Source organism: Perognathus longimembris, chromosome 23 (assembly GCF_023159225.1).
Source record: "Perognathus longimembris pacificus isolate PPM17 chromosome 23, ASM2315922v1, whole genome shotgun sequence".
In the NCBI taxonomy this organism is placed as follows: domain Eukaryota; kingdom Metazoa; phylum Chordata; class Mammalia; order Rodentia; family Heteromyidae; genus Perognathus; species Perognathus longimembris.
Window position 1 is genome coordinate 26,123,223 of NC_063183.1, and position 20,524 is coordinate 26,143,746.

Sequence of the window (20,524 nt, forward strand, 5' to 3'; positions counted from 1 at the left end):
AGGAATATTCTTGGCAGAAACCCAGATTTTATTCCTGGGCTCGGTGTCTAAAGATGTTTTGTATAATGGAGCGTCTGAAAATTCCTGTTCAATGTAACAATCTCAGGGTAATTGAAGTGTATAAACTAGCCAATTATAATAGCATTGCTGGCATATTTCAACTCTTTATTTGACAGTAGAATTTTCATTGTCTTTTTCTGTGTTAGACCTATGAATTGGCTCTATATTTTTGTGCGTGTGAAAAAGTACTTTGGCTCACAAACACAATGATTTCTTTTGTCTGTCTTTTTCTTTTTAGTGACTTGATAAAAACAAATAGAAGTGTTAGTATTTATCAGATAGAGTCATAAACTATAGCTCTAATTGTAACTGATATGCAAAATAGTTTTATTTTAAAATTACTAGGCTATGATCGAAATATTCCTTATTTATAGTTTTTAAGTTCTGTTTTGTGTGTGTGTGTGTTTTGCTGGAAATTGAATTCAGGACCTTGTACATGCTAGGCAAGCATTATATCATTAAACCATATCTCCAGCCCCAGTTTCTAAATTCTATTATTAATTAAAACTTCAGGGTGGGAAGATGCAATAATCGTTTTTCTTTTTGTCTGGGTCTATAACTGCATTACAGGTATTATCACAAATGTTTGTTTCCTCAAGTGTTTAAATGTCCACCTTAAGTGCCATTTGACAAGAGGGCTCTGTAACTTTTCCATGTGGGAGTTCAATTACTTACCCACAGTTTGGATCCAAGAAAGATTTGCTTTCATAGCTGGCTGGGCAGGGGATGCTTGGTTTTAGCTGTTTGAGGGGCATTTCTCTTTCCTTCTTTCCCACCCCTCTATTATATCCACATGCACCCCTGCTTTTTTCTTTGGGACAGATGTCTCATTATGTTGCTGGGCTCAAGTGACCCTTCCACCTCAGCCCCCCAACTCACTGGGACTGCAGGTGCCTACTCATCCACAGAGCTATTCTTAAGCATTGTCATGGATCAGTGTTGCTATAGCATACACTTTATTACTTTTGCAAGGATCTTCAGATGTCACTATCTACAAATCAGAAGCTTGAGTTAAAAATATAGCTGTTTGTAGTCTTAATTGGATCTGATTATATAATATCTTGTCATGAAGCCTTGTTAAAATGTGGCAGCATGAAGTCTATTAATTGAGAAACTAAGAGATTATTATTGTCTTGTTCTCTCTTCATTAGGCTCTTCAACTTTACTCTTCCAAAGGTTTCTGAACACCAAAGGAAATAAATGAGAAGGTTTATTTATGATAAGCACAGTGAAAGTAAAATTATACATTATATGAAATAATCAGGATAAGATATTTTGAAAACAAGGCTTCTTCCTCATATAGTTAGGCCTCTGGTTTTTCTATAACCTTCTTACAATTCAGTGTATGAGAGGGAAACCATGCCAGTTATACATGTTTCTATTGTTTGACTTGCACTGCAAAATATGCAGCATTAAAATTTGAGTCAGGCATGGTGGCACATGCCTTTAATCACAGTTCTTGGGAGCTGAAGAGGTAGAAGCATGAGGTTAATATCAGCCTGAGCTACATCATGAGACCTTGTCTTTAAATAAGTAAATAAGCTGGTATTTTTTTTCTTGTTTTTTGAAGTTATTTTGTTGCAGTTATTTTGTTGGGAATCAAATTCAGGGTCCTGTGCACATTAGGCAAGCCCTCTACCACAGAGCTATATGTTTAGCCCCAGTGCTAAGATATTTTTTTTTATTCCTATATAAACATTTAGCTCTCTAACTTCCTAAAGATACAGTTTAGCTTATTCAGAATTAGAGAACTAGTAAGTTTAAAAAGCAAAAAAAAAAAACCCACTATATTCCATGTTTCACAATGTGTTGTTAGCATCAGTAATACTACTAGGGTAGTATTATTGCGTTACCTCAGAGATTATAGATGTCAAAGGGGAGGAGAACCCTTTTAAAGAGAAGTATCCTGATTTTACCTAACTGCATAGCATTGGTGTCTATGTTTGGGCAGTGCGTATTTACCTTAGATCACTCAAAAATACTCACATGGGTAAAGAATGATTGCTGTCAGTGTCTCATATTGTCCTGTTAGAGAATCAGCTGAAAGATGTCAACTGTCTTGCTAGAAAAAAAGCAAAGTATCTGTGTATGTATTCTTAGAATTTTGTAGAAAATATCCAGAGATTCATACATTCTTTTTTTTTTTTTTTTTTTGCCTGTTGTAGGGCTTGAACTCTGGACCTGGGCATTGTCCATGGGCTTCTTTTTTTGTTTGTTTGCTTTGGCCAGTCCTGGGGCTAGAACACAGCGCCTGAGCACTGTCCCTGACTTCTTTTTGCTCAAGGCTAGCACTCTACCACTTGAGCCACAGTGCCACTTCTGGCCTTTTCTACATATGTGGAGCTGAGGAATAGAACCCAGGACTTCATGTATGCAAAGCAAGCACTTTACCACTAGGCCATATCCCCAGCCCCCTCCATGGGCTTCTTTTGCTCAAGGCAAGCATGCTACCACTTGAACCACAGTGCTACTTCTGGCTTTTTGTTGTTGTTGTAATTTATTAGAGATAAGAGTCTCGGGGAGTTTCCTGTCCAGGCCGTCTTTGAACCTCAATCTTTAGCCTCCTGAGTAGCTAAGATTATAGGCGTGTCATACATTTTTTTAATGATGTTAATTTGATCAAGAAATTTTGTTAAAAGAATTTGATCTTAATCAAGAGTCTAAAAGCATTAATTTTGAAGACTTGAGGATTAAAACAGACTGGACAAAGCATTAAGGATATATATGCAAGCAAAGCATCATGCATACATCATGAACACAGGTGCTATATTTTAGCTTCAAAGGTGATGGTGAAAATGTGCCTATATGCATTCCATAAATTAGTACTCTTGCAGACTGGCTTGTCCTGATGACTATCCAGAATTCCCGCACTGACTCCTGTATTCTGGATAGACATCTGGCTAAGAACCTAACACAAGGGCTGGGGATATGGCCTAGTGGCAAGAGTGCTTGCCTCCTATACATGAGGCCCTGGGTTCAATTCCCCAGCACCACATATACAGAAAACGGCCAGAAATGGCGCTGTGGCTCAAGTGGCAGAGTGCTAGCCTTGAGCAAAAAGAAGCCAGGGACAGTGCTCAGGCCCTGAGTCCAAGCCCCAGGACTGGGGGGGGGAGAAGGGGGAAAGAACCTAACACGAAAACACCAGCCTGGAATGCAGTGCTCAGGTCTCTGAGTTGTAGACTCAGATTAGAGGAGACCTAAAGGACATTTCTTTTGGCCGGAGGCTAACATCTGGAATCCCTTCCAAAAATCATTCTGCTCTAGAAACGACAGACCCACCTACTTCCATCATTGTTTAAGAGAATCAAGCCAAACTGATCTTACTGTGGGCATTTAAGTTTCTAAGCTCTTAATTAAAAACATATCTGTCTTCCATCATCTTTTTATTTTTCCAGGAGTTTTAGGTTTCACACATACAAACACCCAGTGGAAAGTATGAATGTTGAAAATACTCAGAAGAAGTTAAGAGTCAGGCATGTGGTTGAAGGAAGGAGGTTGGAAGGACAGAGTGTATTTTTTGGGGGGACCAGGCTATGTTGTAACCATATTCCCACGAGGTAAAAAAGCACCACTAAATTAGGTTAAGCTTAAGGATAATTTTGGAAAGTTATGTGCCAGTTATCTGGACTAGTAAACCTGGAACAAATCTAAACAGCACTGGAATAGTAGATTGTTGCTTTTTTAACACAGAGTATTCCTTTGAGCATACTGCTAAATCTAGAACTTGTGGTTTGGGGAGACAAGACTTTGCCTTTCTCTGTGATGCTATTTTTGTCTCCTGGTCCCAGAGTTCCCTCGGCCTGAAGTGTGTAGGGATAACACCATGCAATCACGAGTGTTCCCACAAAAAGACAAAAAATGAAAAGGACAGTATTTTCTGCTTGGGAGGTTTCAGGCCCTGAGATTGTGATGAATTACATCTGATACTTTACACTGAGCAGTGAGAAATGAAATTAAATAGGGTCAGTACAGGTAAGAAGTAATGAATAAAATCTGTAAGATTGTGCCCTGACATCTGTGATGCATGACTACAAGCAAAGTTCTGGCAGTCTGAACTTAACATAGGCAAAACTAAAGGATGCCAGTAAATTTCCAGAAGAGCACTGACTAGTTCTCACATTTTTAAATATTGTGTCTTCTGGGAACTTTTCTCTGATGTCCAAGGTTTGGTCCTCCCTAACTATTCCCATAGCACTTTGAAGGACCCTGATTTCATTTATCGATTGAACCCAGGGCCTTGTGCTTGTAGCCAAGTGCATGCTCTTCCACTCAGCCCCAGCCCCAGACCTGCTAGCCAGTCTTTCAAATGACTTAAAATTTAGTTTTCTCTTTTGAGCTTTAATGTTTTGAATGCTGTGATGTGTTGGATCTATAATCCCTTTAAAGATTGTTGAGGCCCGGAAATGCCAGTGATCCATTTGAACATAGAATTCAGGAAGTACTCTCTCCCTTTTTGATCTTTGATTCAGATGTTCAGCCCTTGTGCTAGAGACTTTATGAGGGATTGCCTAAAGCACTTTCATTATTTTAAAGCAAATGTTTCTTTGTTAGCTTAAGAGAATTATATTGGTAAGATAGAAAAGCGGCTATTAACATATGAAATCCAGGGAAATAATAAATAATTATTTGGAAAGATGAAAGCAAGCTTTTTACTGCTGAAAGTAAGGAAACTGAGCCCTCATTCAAGTGCTGCTGTTTGTGACAGGTTCGATGCTGGGCAGCAGTAAGACAGGTGGTCTTGTTTTCAGAGAGCTTCAAATGAAATTTACTATCTTCTAGATTTTCTAGGAAGCAAAAGTATGAGATAAAAGAATCTCCTTAAAAACAGTAGAAATCAAGGAAGAGAGTAAGGGCTTAGACAAGATGGGATAACATGTAAAGAAAGATGGTGTACATGAACCAACATCCTTTGAGTATTTCACACACACACCCCCTTTTTTTAGACAGTCTCACTGTGTAGCCAACTGTCTCCCAACTGTTTAAAAATTTTAAATATATACTGGGGTTTGAACTAGGTTCTTACACTTGCTAAGCATTCACTCTGATACTTGAACTTCTCTCCAACAGTCCCTTTTTGTGTTGGTTATCTAAGTTAAATATAGAATTTAATCAGATTAGCAAGTTTTCTAAATAGATTTTCGAATAATATAGCAGTAAATACTTGCTTGATCTTAATAGCTACGCTTAGTTGACAGTAATTCTAATTGTGTGTGAATTGAACTACTAAAATTAGTTTAATCTGGTTCTAGGAAATATTCTGTTCTTGACTGCCTGAAGTTGCAGATAATGACCATCTAATAAAACATTAATGGTGCTGGAAATATGGCCTAGTGGCAGGAGCGCTTGCCTCGTATACTTGAAGCCCTGGGTTCAATTCCTCAGCACCACATATATGGAAAACGGCCAGAAGTGGCAGAGTGCTAGCCTTGAGCAAAAGGAAGCCAGGGATAGTGCTCAGGCCCTGAGTCCAAGCACCAGGACTGGCAAAAAAAATTAAAAAATTAAAAAAATAATTAATTAAAAGCATTACTTTTGATATTAAATCGTACCACTTGCTCATTATCTTTATTAAAGTACACTGCCTTTGGCAGAGTTACCATTTTAAAGAGGATATAGACTAGTTTGAAACTTGCTTTTTAGGAAACAAATTTATATAAAGTTCCTGTTCCTGTTCTCACCAGCCTTATAGTAAGTTGCTATCTTTTATCACAGCCATTTACTATAATTTTCCACCCTAAATAATTGATCTGTTTACTTTTGCCTAAAAATTGCTTCTTCAAACAATAGGCTTTTCTAGGGGGGGGGCGTGGAGGGGAGACTTTCTTTTATTAGCATACATTAGCCAAAAAAGGGAGGATTTCACTATCATTTTCATGCATGTATGTAGTGTAGTCCAACAAACTTCTCCACCTCTGAAGTGATAGCTAGGCTTCTCTTGAGCTGGCAGGAGAGAGGTCCATGGGGAGGGAGCCAAAGACCCCCATAGCATTGTACTTTGGCTCTTGTTCCTATTCACACAGACTGATAGCTTCCAGCTCAGTACATTTTGATGGTGTTTTTCAAAAGCTGTCAACAATTGTGGCCTCATGCTAGCCCAACATCAGGTTTTCATGCATCAAAGATGAATAAGAGAAACAAAGGGTGAACAAATGCAGCAGTGAAACTCACTAGACATTAATGTTGAAAATGAACTATACAGCTTGTGGTTGAGAATGGGAGAGGAAAACTAGGAGACAGCAAAGGAAGGGGTGATCTTGTCAAAAAAAAAAACCTATATTCATTACCTGATTCATGTAACTATAGCCCCTGTGTACATCACCTTTACAATAACAATTAAAAATTAAAGATGAACAAGAGAAAGTTCTTTTTAAGCTTTTTTTTTTTGTCAGTTGTGGGGCCTAGGTGCTGCCCCTGAGCATTCCAGCTCAAGGCTAGTGCTCTACCACAGTGCCACTTTTGGGTTTCTAGTGGTTTATTGGAGATAGAAGTCTAATGGACTTTCCTGTCTGGGGGATCCTCAGATCTCAGATCTCAGCTGCCTGAGATCTGAGGGGTGAGCCACCAGCGCCCAGCTTTTCTAGACATTTTGCCAACATTTTGTCATTAAGTGCCTTAAATGAAATTTATAGTGAAAGCAAAATTGTAATAAAATAAATAAAAGCCTTTTTATCGCTGTGAAATGACCTGTAGTCTCACAAACAGTATCATTTGATCCAATATTTATATAGCTATTGCATCCTTTTTTGTATTACTTAGAATACTTATGTAATAGTTACAAGTAATTAATAGATAACTACTATCTATAAACTACCAGCGTCAAGGCTTGAACTTAAACCCTTGATCTTGCTCAGCTTGCTTGGCTGGCAATCTTGTACTTGATCCACACCTCTAGACCAGAGTTTTGCAGGTAATTTTGGAAATAGAGTCCCAAGCACTTTGCTTCCTGGGCTGGATTCAAACCTCCATCCTCAAGATCTCAATCTCTTAGGTAGGTAGCATTATAGATGTAAGCCACCAATGCCTGGCAACTTCTCTAGACTTTATTTAAAATTTTTCATTTAAATATTTTACACCTGGACAGAGGACTGCAAACTCTAGCTGTAGTGTGGGAGTTTGTTTAGCTTACTCTACTGGAGGAGATAATCAAAGTCACCAAATTATAATCAAATATGTATTCAAAAGTGCTTTTCATGAAAGTTCAGCTGTTAACGTTTTATACTTTGTAGTTCTTAGTGTATAAGTAAACCAGTCCCTACTTTGGATATGCCAGTATGATAATAGCAAGGTATCATAGAGTGCTAGTAATCGGTCGGGCAGTACTCCCTACCATTTCTTGCCCCCTTTTAGTGCCCTCCCTTGTGCCCATCCCATCTCCACTTTACCTGGTAGTTTTCTATAATTCTCTCAGTAGAAGGAATACTCAAGTGTTCTTTTAGGATATGTACATTGATATCAGTGGTGTTTAAAAGTAGTTCTACGAGTTGCTGGCAGGTTAGGAGTACTGCTCAGTGTGTTTCCTGTATAAGGCCCTAGGTGGAATGGCTAACATGTTTTTAGCCAGGCTTTGATGCTGTGTGTTTGGGAGAGGGCCCATAGTAGTGCTCTGGTCACAAGCCTGCAGATGCCACCAGGAGATCATGATGCAGGGGTGGTCGCCTAGGTGTATGCTGCAGTGGATAGGTTCTGGATTTGGATTTTTAAGAATGATTGTCTATCTGACTAAGTGAACTGCACATTTTAAAACTGTAAACTACATGTAAAGATAAGATTTTAAGAATACAGAGCTACAAATGTGGCTTCGTAGTAGACTGCTTGCCTACCATGCATGAAGCCCTGGGTTCAATCCTCAGTACCACATAAACAGAAAAAGCTGGAAGTGGCTCTGTGACGCAAGTGGTAGAGTGCTAACCTTGAGCAAAAAGAAGCTTAGGGACAGTGCTCAGGCCCTGAGTTCAAGCCCCAGGACTGGCAAAAAAAAAAAAAAAAGATTTAAAGATTTAAAAAGTAGGGTCAAGAGTCGATAAATGTTTGAAATAATACCAAAAAATACCTTGATCATTGCACATTGTTTCTATGTATTGATGCATCATACTGTATCCCAAAAATATGTAGCTAATAGGGGTCAATTTAGAATAAAAACAAACTGGGCGCCTGTGGCTCACCTTGTAATCTTAGCTACTCCGGAGACTGAGATCTGAGGAGGGCAGGAAAGTCCATGAGACTCTTATCTTCAGTTGACCATCAAAAAGCTGGAAGTAGAGCTGTATAGCTAAAGTGGTAGAGCACCAGCCTGGAGAAAAGCAGCACAAGGACAGCACCCAGTCTAAATTCAAGCCCTAGAACACACACACACACACACACACACACACACACACACACACACACACGTGGAGCTGTGGCTCAATGGTGGATTGCTAGCCTTGAGCAAAAGAAGTTCAGGAGTAGTTCCCAAATCCTGAGTTTAAGCCCTAGGACCAGCACACACACAAAAAAATCATATAACATTATATATTTTAGAGCTATACAGTGTGAACCTTCCTTCCTTCCTTCCTTCCTTCCTTCCTTCCTTCCTTCCTTCCTTCCTTCCTTCCTTCCTTCCTTCCTTCCTTCCTCTCCAGTCCTGGGGCTTGAACTCAGGGCCTGAGCACTGTCCCTGGCTTCTTTTTGCTAAAAGCTAGCACTCTACCACTTGAGCCACAGTGTCACTTCTGGCTTTTTCTATATATGTGGTGCTGAGGAATCAAACCTAGGGCTCCCTGTATGCTAGGCAAGCACTCTTACCACTAGGCCATATTCCCAGCACCCTATTTTTTTTTTCTTTTGTGCCAATTCTGGAGCTTGAACTCAGGGCCTTGGGCTCTCAGCTTTTTTGCTCAAGGTTAGTGCTCTAGCAACTGAGCCACAGCTCTACCTCCACCTCCAGCTTTTTGCTGGTTAGTTGGAGGTAAGAGTCTCACAGACTTTCCTGCCCTGGCTGTCTTTGAACCAGGTTCTCAGATCTCCGTTGCCCAAGTAGCTATGTTTATAGACATGAGCCACTAGCACCTGGCCTAACCCTTTTTTTTAAAGGAAAAAAGATGTTTATTTTCTTTTTTAATATTAATATAGGCATAATATTTTGATAGGAGCTTATAATTTGAAAACCGCTCCTAGGTCATTAACTCTTTTAAGGATCTTTAGAAATTTGTAAGATTTGACGAGTGAAGTGTACCATTGAAGAAAAAGAAATTTCCCTATAATTGATACTACATTTTAAATCCTGAATATTACTTTTCACAAAATACTATAGTTTTCTTAAAAATGTTTAAAAGATACTTTCATATTTCAATTAGCATCTTAAAGTTTGACAGGCTTTTCTGTGTTACTCATAAACTGGATAGAAGAAAATCCTCAGTTTAGTTTGTAATCAGGCAATGTATATTCAACCAGGTGTCTAGGTATCTAGAACCCAGTTACCATCTTGCATGTGATCTAGATCCCAGTTACCACCTTGCATGATGTGATCTTGAATAAGTCAGCTTGTTAGAAGTTCCATTACAGAATTCAAGGGATAAGTCCGTTCATCTCAGCATCCATCCAGTTCTGCTATATGAAAATGTATAAAATCAGAGTTACAAGCTCCAGGCTTTTGAGGGTCAGGTATTTTAGAACTGTATTAAATGTGTCTATAGTACTTTTAAAAGCTCTACTTTTTGATATATATCAAATACATTCAAATCTGTCTGTCCGTCTGTCTGGCAGCATCTCTCTCTATTGCTCAGGCTGGTATGGAACTCACTATCCTTCCTCAGCCTGCCAAGTACTGGGATTATAAGCACGTGCCATCATGCCCAGCCAAATGAGTTCTCATTAGGAGTATGTTAAGGATGGTATATGCATAGTTCAGTGACAGAGGCTTTCCTTAGTGCCTGCAGAGTCCTGGTTTCAATCCCCAGCACTGAAGAAAAACATTCACGAAAGTGGTGAATGTCTTGATGGCAAAGAATAGTTTTCTTTTTTAAATTTCAGATACCCTGGATGAATATTTTGAATATGATGCTGAAGAGTTCTTGGTCTCTCTGGCCTTACTAATAACCGAAGGACGAACTCCTGAATGTTCTGTAAAAGGTCGAACGGAAAGTTTCCACTGCCCTCCTGCACAGTCTTGTTACCCAGTAACCACCAAACACGAATGCAATGACAAACTGGCCCAGGTGAGAAGCATGTGGTGAATGCTTTTTCTCTCTTTTATGTAAACTACTTTCAATTCTGCCATCACCTTTATTAAAAATTGGCTCTTAAACAAGGGCATGCATGGTTGGGTAGCTCTGCTGATCAGTGGGGAGGAGGGTAGCCAATTTCGTATCTGCCCTTTCATACTCATGGACTGTCTCCATTGCTATGGTTTGGTTTTCTTCTTTTTGGAGTCTCTGCCCTGGGTCTTCCTTTTTTTTTTTTTTAACTTCTGTTCATGTGACAAATTGATGTTAGGATTGTTTTCCTCTCATTAACCAATTTCCCTCTTGTGTTTTTCCTTCCTTCCTTCCCTTCCTTCCTTCCTTCCTTCCTTCCTTCCTTCCTTCCTTCCTCTCTCTTTCCTTCCTTCTCTCCCTTCTCTCCCTCTTCCTCCCTTTCCCTCTCTCTCCCTCTCTTTCTTTCTTGCTTGACTTGCTTTCGTGCAATCCTAGGACTTAAACTCAGGGCCTAGGTGTTGTCCCTGAGTTTTTCTCTTGAGGGTAGCTCTCTAGTGCTTGAGCCCATAGCTCCACTTCTGGCTTTTTGGTGGTTAATTGGAGATAAGAATCCCATGGACTTTTCTGTCCAGGCTGGCCTTCTAATCCTGATCCTCAGATCTCAGCCTCCTGAGTAGCTAGGATTATAGGCATGAGCCATTGGCATGAGCTCATGTGATTTAAAAAAAAAAATGGAAGTATATTTTTACTACATTAGTGTTTTTTAAACAATACAAAAAATGTTTGGTAGGCAAGGTATAATTTGCTTTAAGAATTTTTTTCTTTTTTCTTGGATGTTATTTAACCAGTGTTTCAACTCAGGGCCTCTTACACTCTTCTTAGCTTGTTTGCTCAGTTGATGTTCTACCACTTGAGCCACAACTCCAGCCTGACTTTTTTTCTTGGTTGTGGGGCTTGAACTCAGGGCTTGGGTGCTGTCTCTGAGCTCTTTTGCCTAAGGTTAGTAGTACTCTACCACTTTGAGCCACAGCGCCACTTTGGTTTTCTAGTGGTTAATTGGAGAAAAGAGTCTCATGGACTTTCCTGTCCTGGCTGGCTTTGAACCACTAGTTAGGTTGATAGGCGTGAGCCACTGGTTCCCAGCTTCAGCCTGACATTTTGCTGGTTATTTTAGAGATGGGATCTCTTGGACTTTTCTTCTAGGACTGCCTTCAAGCTACAATCCTCCAGTCCCCTGAGTAGGTAAGATTACAGGTGTGAGCCACTGGCACTCAGCCTACTTTAAATATTTTTATCCCAGTTATTAGTTTCTGAAATATGGTCCAAGATTTTAAAAATTATATAAGTTGGGTGCTAGTGGCTCATATCTGTAATCCTAGCTACTGAGGAGGCTGAGATCTGAAGTTCCTGGTTTGAGGCCAGCCCAGGCAGGAAAGTCTGTGAGACTCATCTCTAGCTATGCATCAAAAAAGCCCAAAGAGAGGCATGGCTCAAGTGGTAGAGCAACAGCCTTGAGAGAAAAACTTAAGAACAGCACCTAGGCCTTGAATTTAAGCCCCCAGGACTGGCACACACACAAAAAGTATTGCCTGTTTTAGTGTTTAATGAAAATAAAATTTTGATATCTTGGTCTTAAGATTTAATATAATCATTTCTATGAAATTAACAAAGTAGGCAAGATTGGGGGGGGGGCAAATCCGGGACCCATCAAATATTGTATATGGAAGTTTTGTTTTCCACAGAATAGTGCAAAGATATTCTCCCCCTACCCCAGGAAATTTACATATTAATATTCACTACCAATCACTATCCTGAGTACATAATTTAACAAGCTATCCTATATAGCAAAGCTTTAGCAAAGTTCTACAGGGGATGATTTGTTTTTACAATTCCAACTTTGACATTTCAGCACTCCATTTGTGTTTTTCCTTAAGTGTCGCCAAGCCAGGCGCACCAGGTCTGAGGTCGCCCTGCTGTGGAAGAACAGCCTGCCCATCATGGTGGAGGTGATGCTGCTGCCTGACTGCTGCTACAGCGACGACGGGCCCAGCACAGAAGGGGCTGACCTGAACGACCCGGCCATTAAACAGGATGCCCTGCTGCTCGAAAGGTGGATCTTGGAGCCAGTTCCCCGGCAGTAAGTTGTTAGACTCAATGTATCAACTTCTCTCTTACATCCTAAAAATCACCTCTGTCATGTCTTTGGATCCCTGTTTTTTTATAGTCCATGGCATTGGCAAGTGCTCTTGAAAGCGTGTATCCTGAGTGTGTCTTAGCTCCAGCTTTTCTCTTCCTCAAAAGTTCTTTTCCTAACTGCATACTTGCTGACATTGAGTGTATGCTTTGTTACTTCCCTTAGGAACGGTGAGCGGTTCGTTGAAGAGAAGACCCTTCTATTGGCTGTCCGCTCGTTTGTGTTTTTTTCTCAGTTAAGTGCTTGGCTGAGTGTTTCTCATGGTGCTATTCCACGAAATATTCTTTACAGGTATGTCTAAGGCAAAAAAAGGAATGGTAGTCACATTGTTTAGCTGACTGAAGGATGCTTTACCTCTTAAATAATATATTTTCTTCATTTCTAAATATAAGATAAAATTTAATGATGTTTTTCTTAAAAGAAATTTAGATTGCATCAGTATGGACTTTGTTTATTGGGCTAAATTTGATTTAGAATAAGAGAATTTTTAAGCTTATATTAGAAAACCAAGATTGAATGCTACTGTTATAAAGTAGAAACATTTCCTGGGCTCCTAGAATTTCTATAATGAGCATCTTGCTTTGAAAAATAAAAGCAAGCCAGGTGCTGGTGGCTCACACCTTATTCCTAACTACTCAGGGGGCCGAGATGTGAGGAGCTGGTTTAAAGCCAGCCCAGACAAGAAAGTCTTTGAGATTCTTAACTCTGTTTAATCACCAAAAAGCCAGAAATTAAGCTATGGTTCAGTTGGTAGAACACTGTCCTTGAGCACAAAGCTCAGGGTCAGTAGCCAGGCCCTGAGTTCAAGCCTCAGGACTGGAGTACACAGATGTTACACACATACATACATACACACACATATGCACACACATGCAAATAAATATAAACACAGCTGGACATGGTTAAGGATGCTTGTAGTCTCAACAGTTCAGGAGGCCAGTGCAGGAGGGTCACTTAAGCCTAGAAGTTTAAGATAGCTTGGGCAATGGAATGATAGTCTACCAAAAAAAAAAACTGGGCCTGGGAATCTGGCCTACTGGTAGAATCTATGCTTGCCTCGCATACATGAAGCCCTGGGTTTGATTCCTTAGCACCACATAGACAGAAAAAGCCAGAAGTGGTACTGTGACTCAGGTGGTAAAGTGCTAGCCTTTAGCAAAAAGAAGCCAGAGACAGTGCTCAGGCTCTGAGTTCAAGCCCCGGGACTGGCAAAAAAAAAAAATCTATGTGTTGTATACTCAAACATAAACAAACATACAGGTTGCCAAGCAATTAATTGCCCTTTTAGGCAGGTGGGCATGAGATACTTCTCTTAATCATCTTACACAAAGATGAGCTAAATCAACTGGCTCTGTAGCATAATGGATAGCACATTGGACTTCTAAAATGAGCTAAATCAATTTTCATACTAGCACATACAGACTCCTTTCTATTTTTGACAAATACTGTTTGTTTATAATATTCTTGAATTTCAGTGCTTAAGTTAATTTCAGATTTCTTAAAAAGATCATCTTGCCTGCACACTGTTAGCTCATATGCCTTTGATCTGAACTACTCAGGAGGTAAGATCAAGAGGATCACAGTTCTAAACTGATCTGGGCCGAAGTTTCATGAATCCTATCTCAACCAATAAAATCTGGGAGTGGTAGTGCATACTTATAATCTAAGCTACAATGGAAAGCCAAGTCCAGAAGAGCCTGAAAAACAAGGGCCTATCTCAAAAATAACTGGAGCAAAAAATGCTATAGGCATGACTTAAGCAATAGTGTTATTGTTTAGCAATTTTGAACCCTGAGTTCAAATCTCAGTGCTACCAAAAAAATAATCTCTTCAGATATAATGTTATACCACTTATGTCAGTTTTGTCAGAATGATATGCATATCCAGGTGGCTCAAAATTAGCCTCAGTGGTAATTAATGCAAACAAAGATAAGTATATGACTACTTTCTTTTCTTATTTTTTGATTGGTACTGGGCCTTCAGCTCAGGACCTCATACACTTGGATTCTTTGCTTGTGGCTGGTGCTGTACCATTGAGCCATGCCTCCAGTTACAGTTTTGTGCTGGTTAATTGGAGATAAGAGTCTCTAGAATTTGTCGGTCTCATGAGTATCTAGGATTATAAGTACCTGGCACATGAAAAATTTTTGCATAGGGGCTGGGAATATGGCCTAGTGGCAAGAGTGCTTGCCTCATATACATGAAGCCCTGGGTTCGATTCCCCAGCACCACATATACAGAAAATGGCCAGAAGTAGCACTATGGCTCAAGTGGCAGAGTGCTAGCCTTGAGCAAAAAGAAGCCAGGGACAGTGCTTAGGCCCTGAGTCTAAGGCCCAGGACTGGCAAAAAAATAAATAAATAAATAAATAATTGCATAATAATTTAAATAGAATGGTAGACCTAAAATTTACAGTCCAATGCTTCTGTTTTTTCTGTTTGATTCTAGAATCAGTGCTGCTGACGTTGACCTCCAGTGGAATTTTTCACAATCTCCAATCGAACATGTGTTTCCTGTTCCCAACATTTCTCACAATGTGGCCTTGAAAGTCAGTGTTCAGTCCTTACCCAGGCAGTCCAATTACCCAGTTTTGACATGTAGTATTCACACTAACATTGGTCTTTATGAGAAAAGAAGTCAAGAACATGAACTTAAAAACCATCAGCACCGCAGTCCTAATGAAGTAGAACAAAGTAGTCCAAACACTTCCCAGCGTCTGTGCAGCAAACAAACGTGGACCATGGCCCCTGAAAGTGTCCTGCATGTAAAACATGGCTCAACTCCGGAGTATACCACAGCCATCAAAAATGTCAAACTGTATCCTGGCAGTAAATGTGACCACGGGACATCTCAAGCCAACATTCTGGGATTCGGTGGCACGGGAGATAGAAAGTCACATGAAGCATCCGTGAGAACTTTAAAATCATTTTCACTGACTGGTTCTGGTGTTTCTAGCCGCCAGAGTTCCTGGCAGTCAGGAGGGGAGGCCAACCCTCTAATAGACTCTTTAATTCAGGATCGACAGGAAGTGATTGCAAGAATTGCTCAGCATTTGATTCATTGTGATCCAAGCCCTTCACATATTTCTGGCCCTCCGTTTAATACTCCAGACTCTAGTCCACTGAATTCAAAACTTTACCGCCCTTCCCAAGAGAATGAAAATGTAAGGAAATGTAAAGACTCTTTCTCTGTTTCTTTTGGTAGTCCAGAGTTGACCTCCTCAGAAGAGACCCATGAAGGGAAAGCTTGGGTCAAAGCAGAGACTCGGCGGAGTGAGGCCTGCCCTGCCAGCGGGCCTTACTGTCGGCTGTCCGCCGGGGAGACGAACCCTCTGATTGGCTCTCTGCTGCAGGAGCGGCAGGACGTCATTGCGAGGATTGCTCAGCACTTGGAGCACATTGACCCAGCTAGTTCTCGTGTTCCCCGGCCCACCTTCACCATGCCGGACTCCACACCAGGTCTCTCCAAGGTGTTCAGGAGCTCCTATGAAGACAAGCAGTTGTTGAAGACAAATAAAGAAGATGGTTCTGTGTCTGTTTCCTACGGAAAACTTTCCTTGCTAGGAGACAGCAGTGATGGGGAAAATGTGATAGCTACGAAATCGTTCAGTTCTTTAAAATGCAACAGTAAAGAAAAGTCTTCTTTGAAACCTCAAATAAGAAACCAGTGTCAGAACAATCCTGCCGAAGTCATCCAAAGCGCCTGTGAGGAGACACAGAACAAAGTTTTTAGTTTATCCACTTCCTCAAATATGTCTCATTGCAATGAAAATAACCTAGATTTGCTGAGCAGATTAGAAAATACACTTTCGGAGGCCCAGCTTAAGGAGCAAGAAATTAGCAATGCCATTGACAAACAGTATTCAAAATGCAGCAGTATTGAAAAAAAGATTTGTACAAGCAAATATAAGGAAAAAATACTAAAAAATGAGAACTGTAATCCGGACTCTTTAGAAAGTCTCCAACTTGATAATTCAAAAACAGTTGACTCCAGAATAAAAGTCAATATGCGGGAAACGTCTGAATATTTGAATAAGTATGAGAATAATTGCTCAAATAAAGACTCAAAAAAGCTCAAGACATGTGATCAAAATACTCACCTTAATAGCATAGAAAATTATCTCCATAAAGATAACAAAGGTTTCAAGTGCAAAAAGTTAGACAAATTAAAAAATGAACAGGATAAGAAAGAAGATCCAATTGAAGAAAAAATTCAAAACTGTTCTCCAAGGAAAAACACAAAAGACGGTTTGTCTACATGTGAAAGACTGAAAAGTACTGAAGTATTGGTAGGTAACAATTTCAAACAGAGGTCTCAGCTATTATGGCTTGAAATTTGTTTACAGGAGATCTTGTGATAACGACCAAGGGTGGATTTAAAGGATAATCAGGGGCTGGGAATTTAGCTCAGCAGAAGAGCGCCTGCCTGGCAAGCGCAGGGCCCCAAGTTCAAGGCCCGGAGTTTGGTCCTCAGCTCTTGGAAAAAAAAAAAAAAAAACTATAAAAGACTAAAAGGATAATCAAACTCACTTTATCCTGAGTGGTTAGAAAAGACTCAAGGTGCCCATTATTTTTCTAACACACAGTCTGATAGAATTAAGTCCTCCATAGAGCTATTGGTATCTTTGTAAATAAGCCCACTCCCTGGAGAGCAAATTCTATGTAGATTTAAGAATTTTAAAAAATCATAGGATTTAATGAATAGGGACTGGTACCTTCTATTATCTCAATAAATCTTATTATGAGGTCTGTTATTTTGATCTTTTAGCTCAGATCTTCATTCTTACCTATAATCTAAAAGGTTTGTTTACTTCTATTAAGAAGCACCTAGGTTTTGAAATATTTGGTCTGTAGATTCAAGACAATGAATACTATTTGATATGTTAAAAAATACTTTTTAGCCCTGCCCAGATGGCTTTATGACTTTAATCCTAGCTACTTAGGAGGCTGAGAGCTGAGGATTACAGTTCAAAGCCAGCCTGGGAAGAAAGATCTTGAGACTCTTTATCTCCAAGTAACCAGCAGAAACCTGGAAGGAGAGCTATGGCTTCAGTGTGCTAGAAGTTGAGTGAAAAAGTAGTGATGAACAAACACATTTTAAAGTATTTTGTATGCTTTTAATGTGTTGTTTAAATAGAAGATAATCACCCAAATAATAAAATCCTAGTGTCTTAAAATCCTACCCTGGACTTTATGAATATTAGCTTTTATTGCTAGGCACAGTGGCATATGCCTTTCATCCTAGCTTTTCATCTTGAAAAGCTGAGGCAGAAGAATTAGGGGTTTGAGGTGAGTCTAGGTAGCAGATTAGTCTCTTCTAATTTTAATTCATGTATGTTTAATAACTTATAGTCTTCGGATATAAATTTGCCCAATTTTTAAGAATTGGCAGCTCGCTTTATTGTTGCCCACTGGGCTCAGGTGATCTTGCTGCCTCAGCTTCCCGAGAAGCTGGGGTTATAAGCATATGCCTCTATGTTTGATTTTAGCTGAGAGGCCAATAAGTGATACAAACACATGCTCCTATACTACCCATCTAGCCTTAAAAAAAATTTTTTTCCCTTGTTAGTACCAGGTCTTGGAACTCACACCCTCACACTCTAACTTGGCTCTTTTTGATCTAGGTTGATGCTCTAACACTTGAGCAATACGTCTAGTCCAGCTGACTAGTTGGATGTATCAGTCTCATGGACTTTTCTGCCCAGGCTGGCTTCCCTCTGAGGTCCGCTAGGTCTCAGCCTCCTTTGTAGCTAGGATTACAGGTGTAAGCCACTGGTGCTCAGCCCTCAGTTAACCTATTTCTTAAAGCATAGTAAAAATATAGTGCTGTGATTATATTACATATATTCTTAAATTTGTAGTAATTTTCATATTCCTATATGTCACATTTTAATTCACTAAAAATGGCTCTTGATATTCTATATTTTAGAAGATTATACTAACTTTTTCTGGTATGATTTGTGAATTGTTTTTCACAAATTAAAATAAGTATTGACTTACTAGATGCTAGATTTTGAGTGAACATGTTGGTAAGGCAATTTGGGTGTACTTTAAAACAGTTGAGTTTGCTCAGCATATTACCAAAAGAATAATCTTAGGTGTTATTTTCCAGTTAGTGTGTGTGTAGGTCTTCAGCTTCCTTACCAAGGATGCAAATACCTCAGATCACATTAGCAATGACACTAAAAAGCTACACACAAATCCTTTAAGTGGTATTGAACATTACCATTAAAATAGAATTCTTTTCCTAATAGAGGGGCACCCTGAAACATTCAAGCATCTGGCGGAAACATAATTTTCATTCCTTAGATGGAACCTCAATAAGAGCCTTTCATCCTCGAACTGGATTGCCCCTTCTTTCAAGTCCTGTAAGTACCCCTTATCCACTCTCACGTTTTGTGTGTGTGTATGTTTGGGTGCTAGTCCTGAGTGAACTCTGGGCTTGGGTGCTATCCCTGAGCTCCTTAAGCTCAAGGCTAGCAGTTGACCACTTGAGCTACAGTACCACTTCTGGCTTTTTCTGAGTAGTTTATCAGATCAAAGTCTCATGGACTTTCCTGCCTGGGCAGGCTTTGAACTTAGATCTGTAGATGTCAGCCTCCTGAGTAGCTAGAAGTATAGGCATGAGCCACCAATACCTGGTATGTTTTTGTTTTTAATCTCTCTCTTCACTTATTACAAGAATGAGCCACTAGCGCTCAGATTTATCCAAATTTCAATTCATACAAATCTAAGTATATTTGAAATGAATGTTTAGTTTGAAAGCTGATTTTTTTTGTGTGTCAATTGTGGGGCTGGAACTCAGGGCCTGTGTGCTGTCCCTGAGCTTTTTCACTCAAGGCTAGCACTCTTACCACTTTGAGCCACAAGTCAGAGACTTTCCTGTGAGTTGGCTTTGAACAGCAACCCTAAGATCTCAGCCTTCTGAGTATCTAGGATTAGAGGCATGAGATATCAGCACCTGTCTAAGCTTTGTTTTTAGATAGCAAATTTAACAGCTAGTAATAATATGGAAAAGGATGGAAATGAATAAAAATGAAATTTATTAAAATAGGAATAAACATTTTTCCTGAAGTTCTTTTTGACTAGTGCTTACTATTACATGTAAAAAAAGAATAAAACCCTTAATATTAGAGGATTGTGTGTGTGTGTGTGTGTGTGTGTGTGTGTGTGTTTTGTATCTCAGTAACTACTGAACCACTGACAGTATCATCTGAAACGCAAATTCAGATCTGCCTGTGAATAGGAACATTTAATTGCATTTTTAGACATGCCCTATTTATGCTACCTATCAAATTCAGAAATATATAGCGAACACTTCTAAAAACTAAATTTGAACCCATGAATTCCATTCGAGAAGAGGAAAAATGAATGTATCTCAAATCTACAACTCAGAACACCAACATCTTTCTTTTTGTCAGTTGTGCGGCTTGAACTTAATGGCCTGAGCACTTTTCCTGAGCTTTTATGCTCATAGCTAGTGCTCTACCACTTTGAGCCACTGTGCCACCTCTGGTTTTCTGGTGGTTAATTGGAGATAAGAGTCTCATCGCCTTTCCTGCATAGGCTGGCTTTGGATCGTGATCCTTAGGTCTCAGCCTCCTGAGTAGGATTACAGATGTGAGCCACTGGTGCCTGGCTTACCAACAACTTTTTAAAAACAATGGACTCTTACTGAAGATGATATCAGAGGAAAAAAAGCTATATAAGCACTTGTGAAGGATCACAAGGACAAAAAAAAATCACATATAGGACCCTTGTCAGAGTGACCCCATAAGGAGTTTTAAATTCTTTTTAAGATGTTCTAAGAGCTAAGTGCTGTTGCCTCACACCTGTAATCCTGTCTACTCTGGAGAGAAGGATTCACGTTCAAGGCCTGCCTGAGCCGAAAAGTTCACAGAAAGACCCTTTCTCAAAAATAATGAGTGAGGGCTGGGGATATGGCCTAGTGGTAAGAGTGCTTGCCTTGTATACATGAAGCCCTGGGTTCGATTTCCCAGCACCACATATATAGAAAACGGCCAGAAGTGGCGCTGTGGCTTAAGTGGCAGAGTGCTAGCCTTGAGCAAAAAGAAACCAGGGACAGTGCTCAGGCC

The 20,524-nt window shown here is 39.8% G+C and overlaps 1 protein-coding gene across 5 annotated transcripts in view; it reads left to right on the forward strand.

The window, feature by feature from the left end:
• Positions 1-20,524, forward strand: part of Fam214a (family with sequence similarity 214 member A) — a 55,740-nt gene that overhangs the window by 19,727 nt on the left and 15,489 nt on the right. For all 5 annotated transcript variants that reach the window (XR_007208768.1, XM_048332150.1, XM_048332149.1 and 2 more), the window contains 5 exons: positions 10,072-10,256; positions 12,170-12,372; positions 12,595-12,720; positions 14,878-16,717; positions 18,683-18,796. Coding sequence is in view for 4 of the 5 variants with exons in the window: in XM_048332150.1 (XP_048188107.1) it covers positions 10,072-10,256; positions 12,170-12,372; positions 12,595-12,720; positions 14,878-16,717; positions 18,683-18,796 (2,468 nt within the window). In the remaining variant the exon portion in view is untranslated. The remainder of the gene's footprint in view (positions 1-10,071; positions 10,257-12,169; positions 12,373-12,594; positions 12,721-14,877; positions 16,718-18,682; positions 18,797-20,524) is intronic.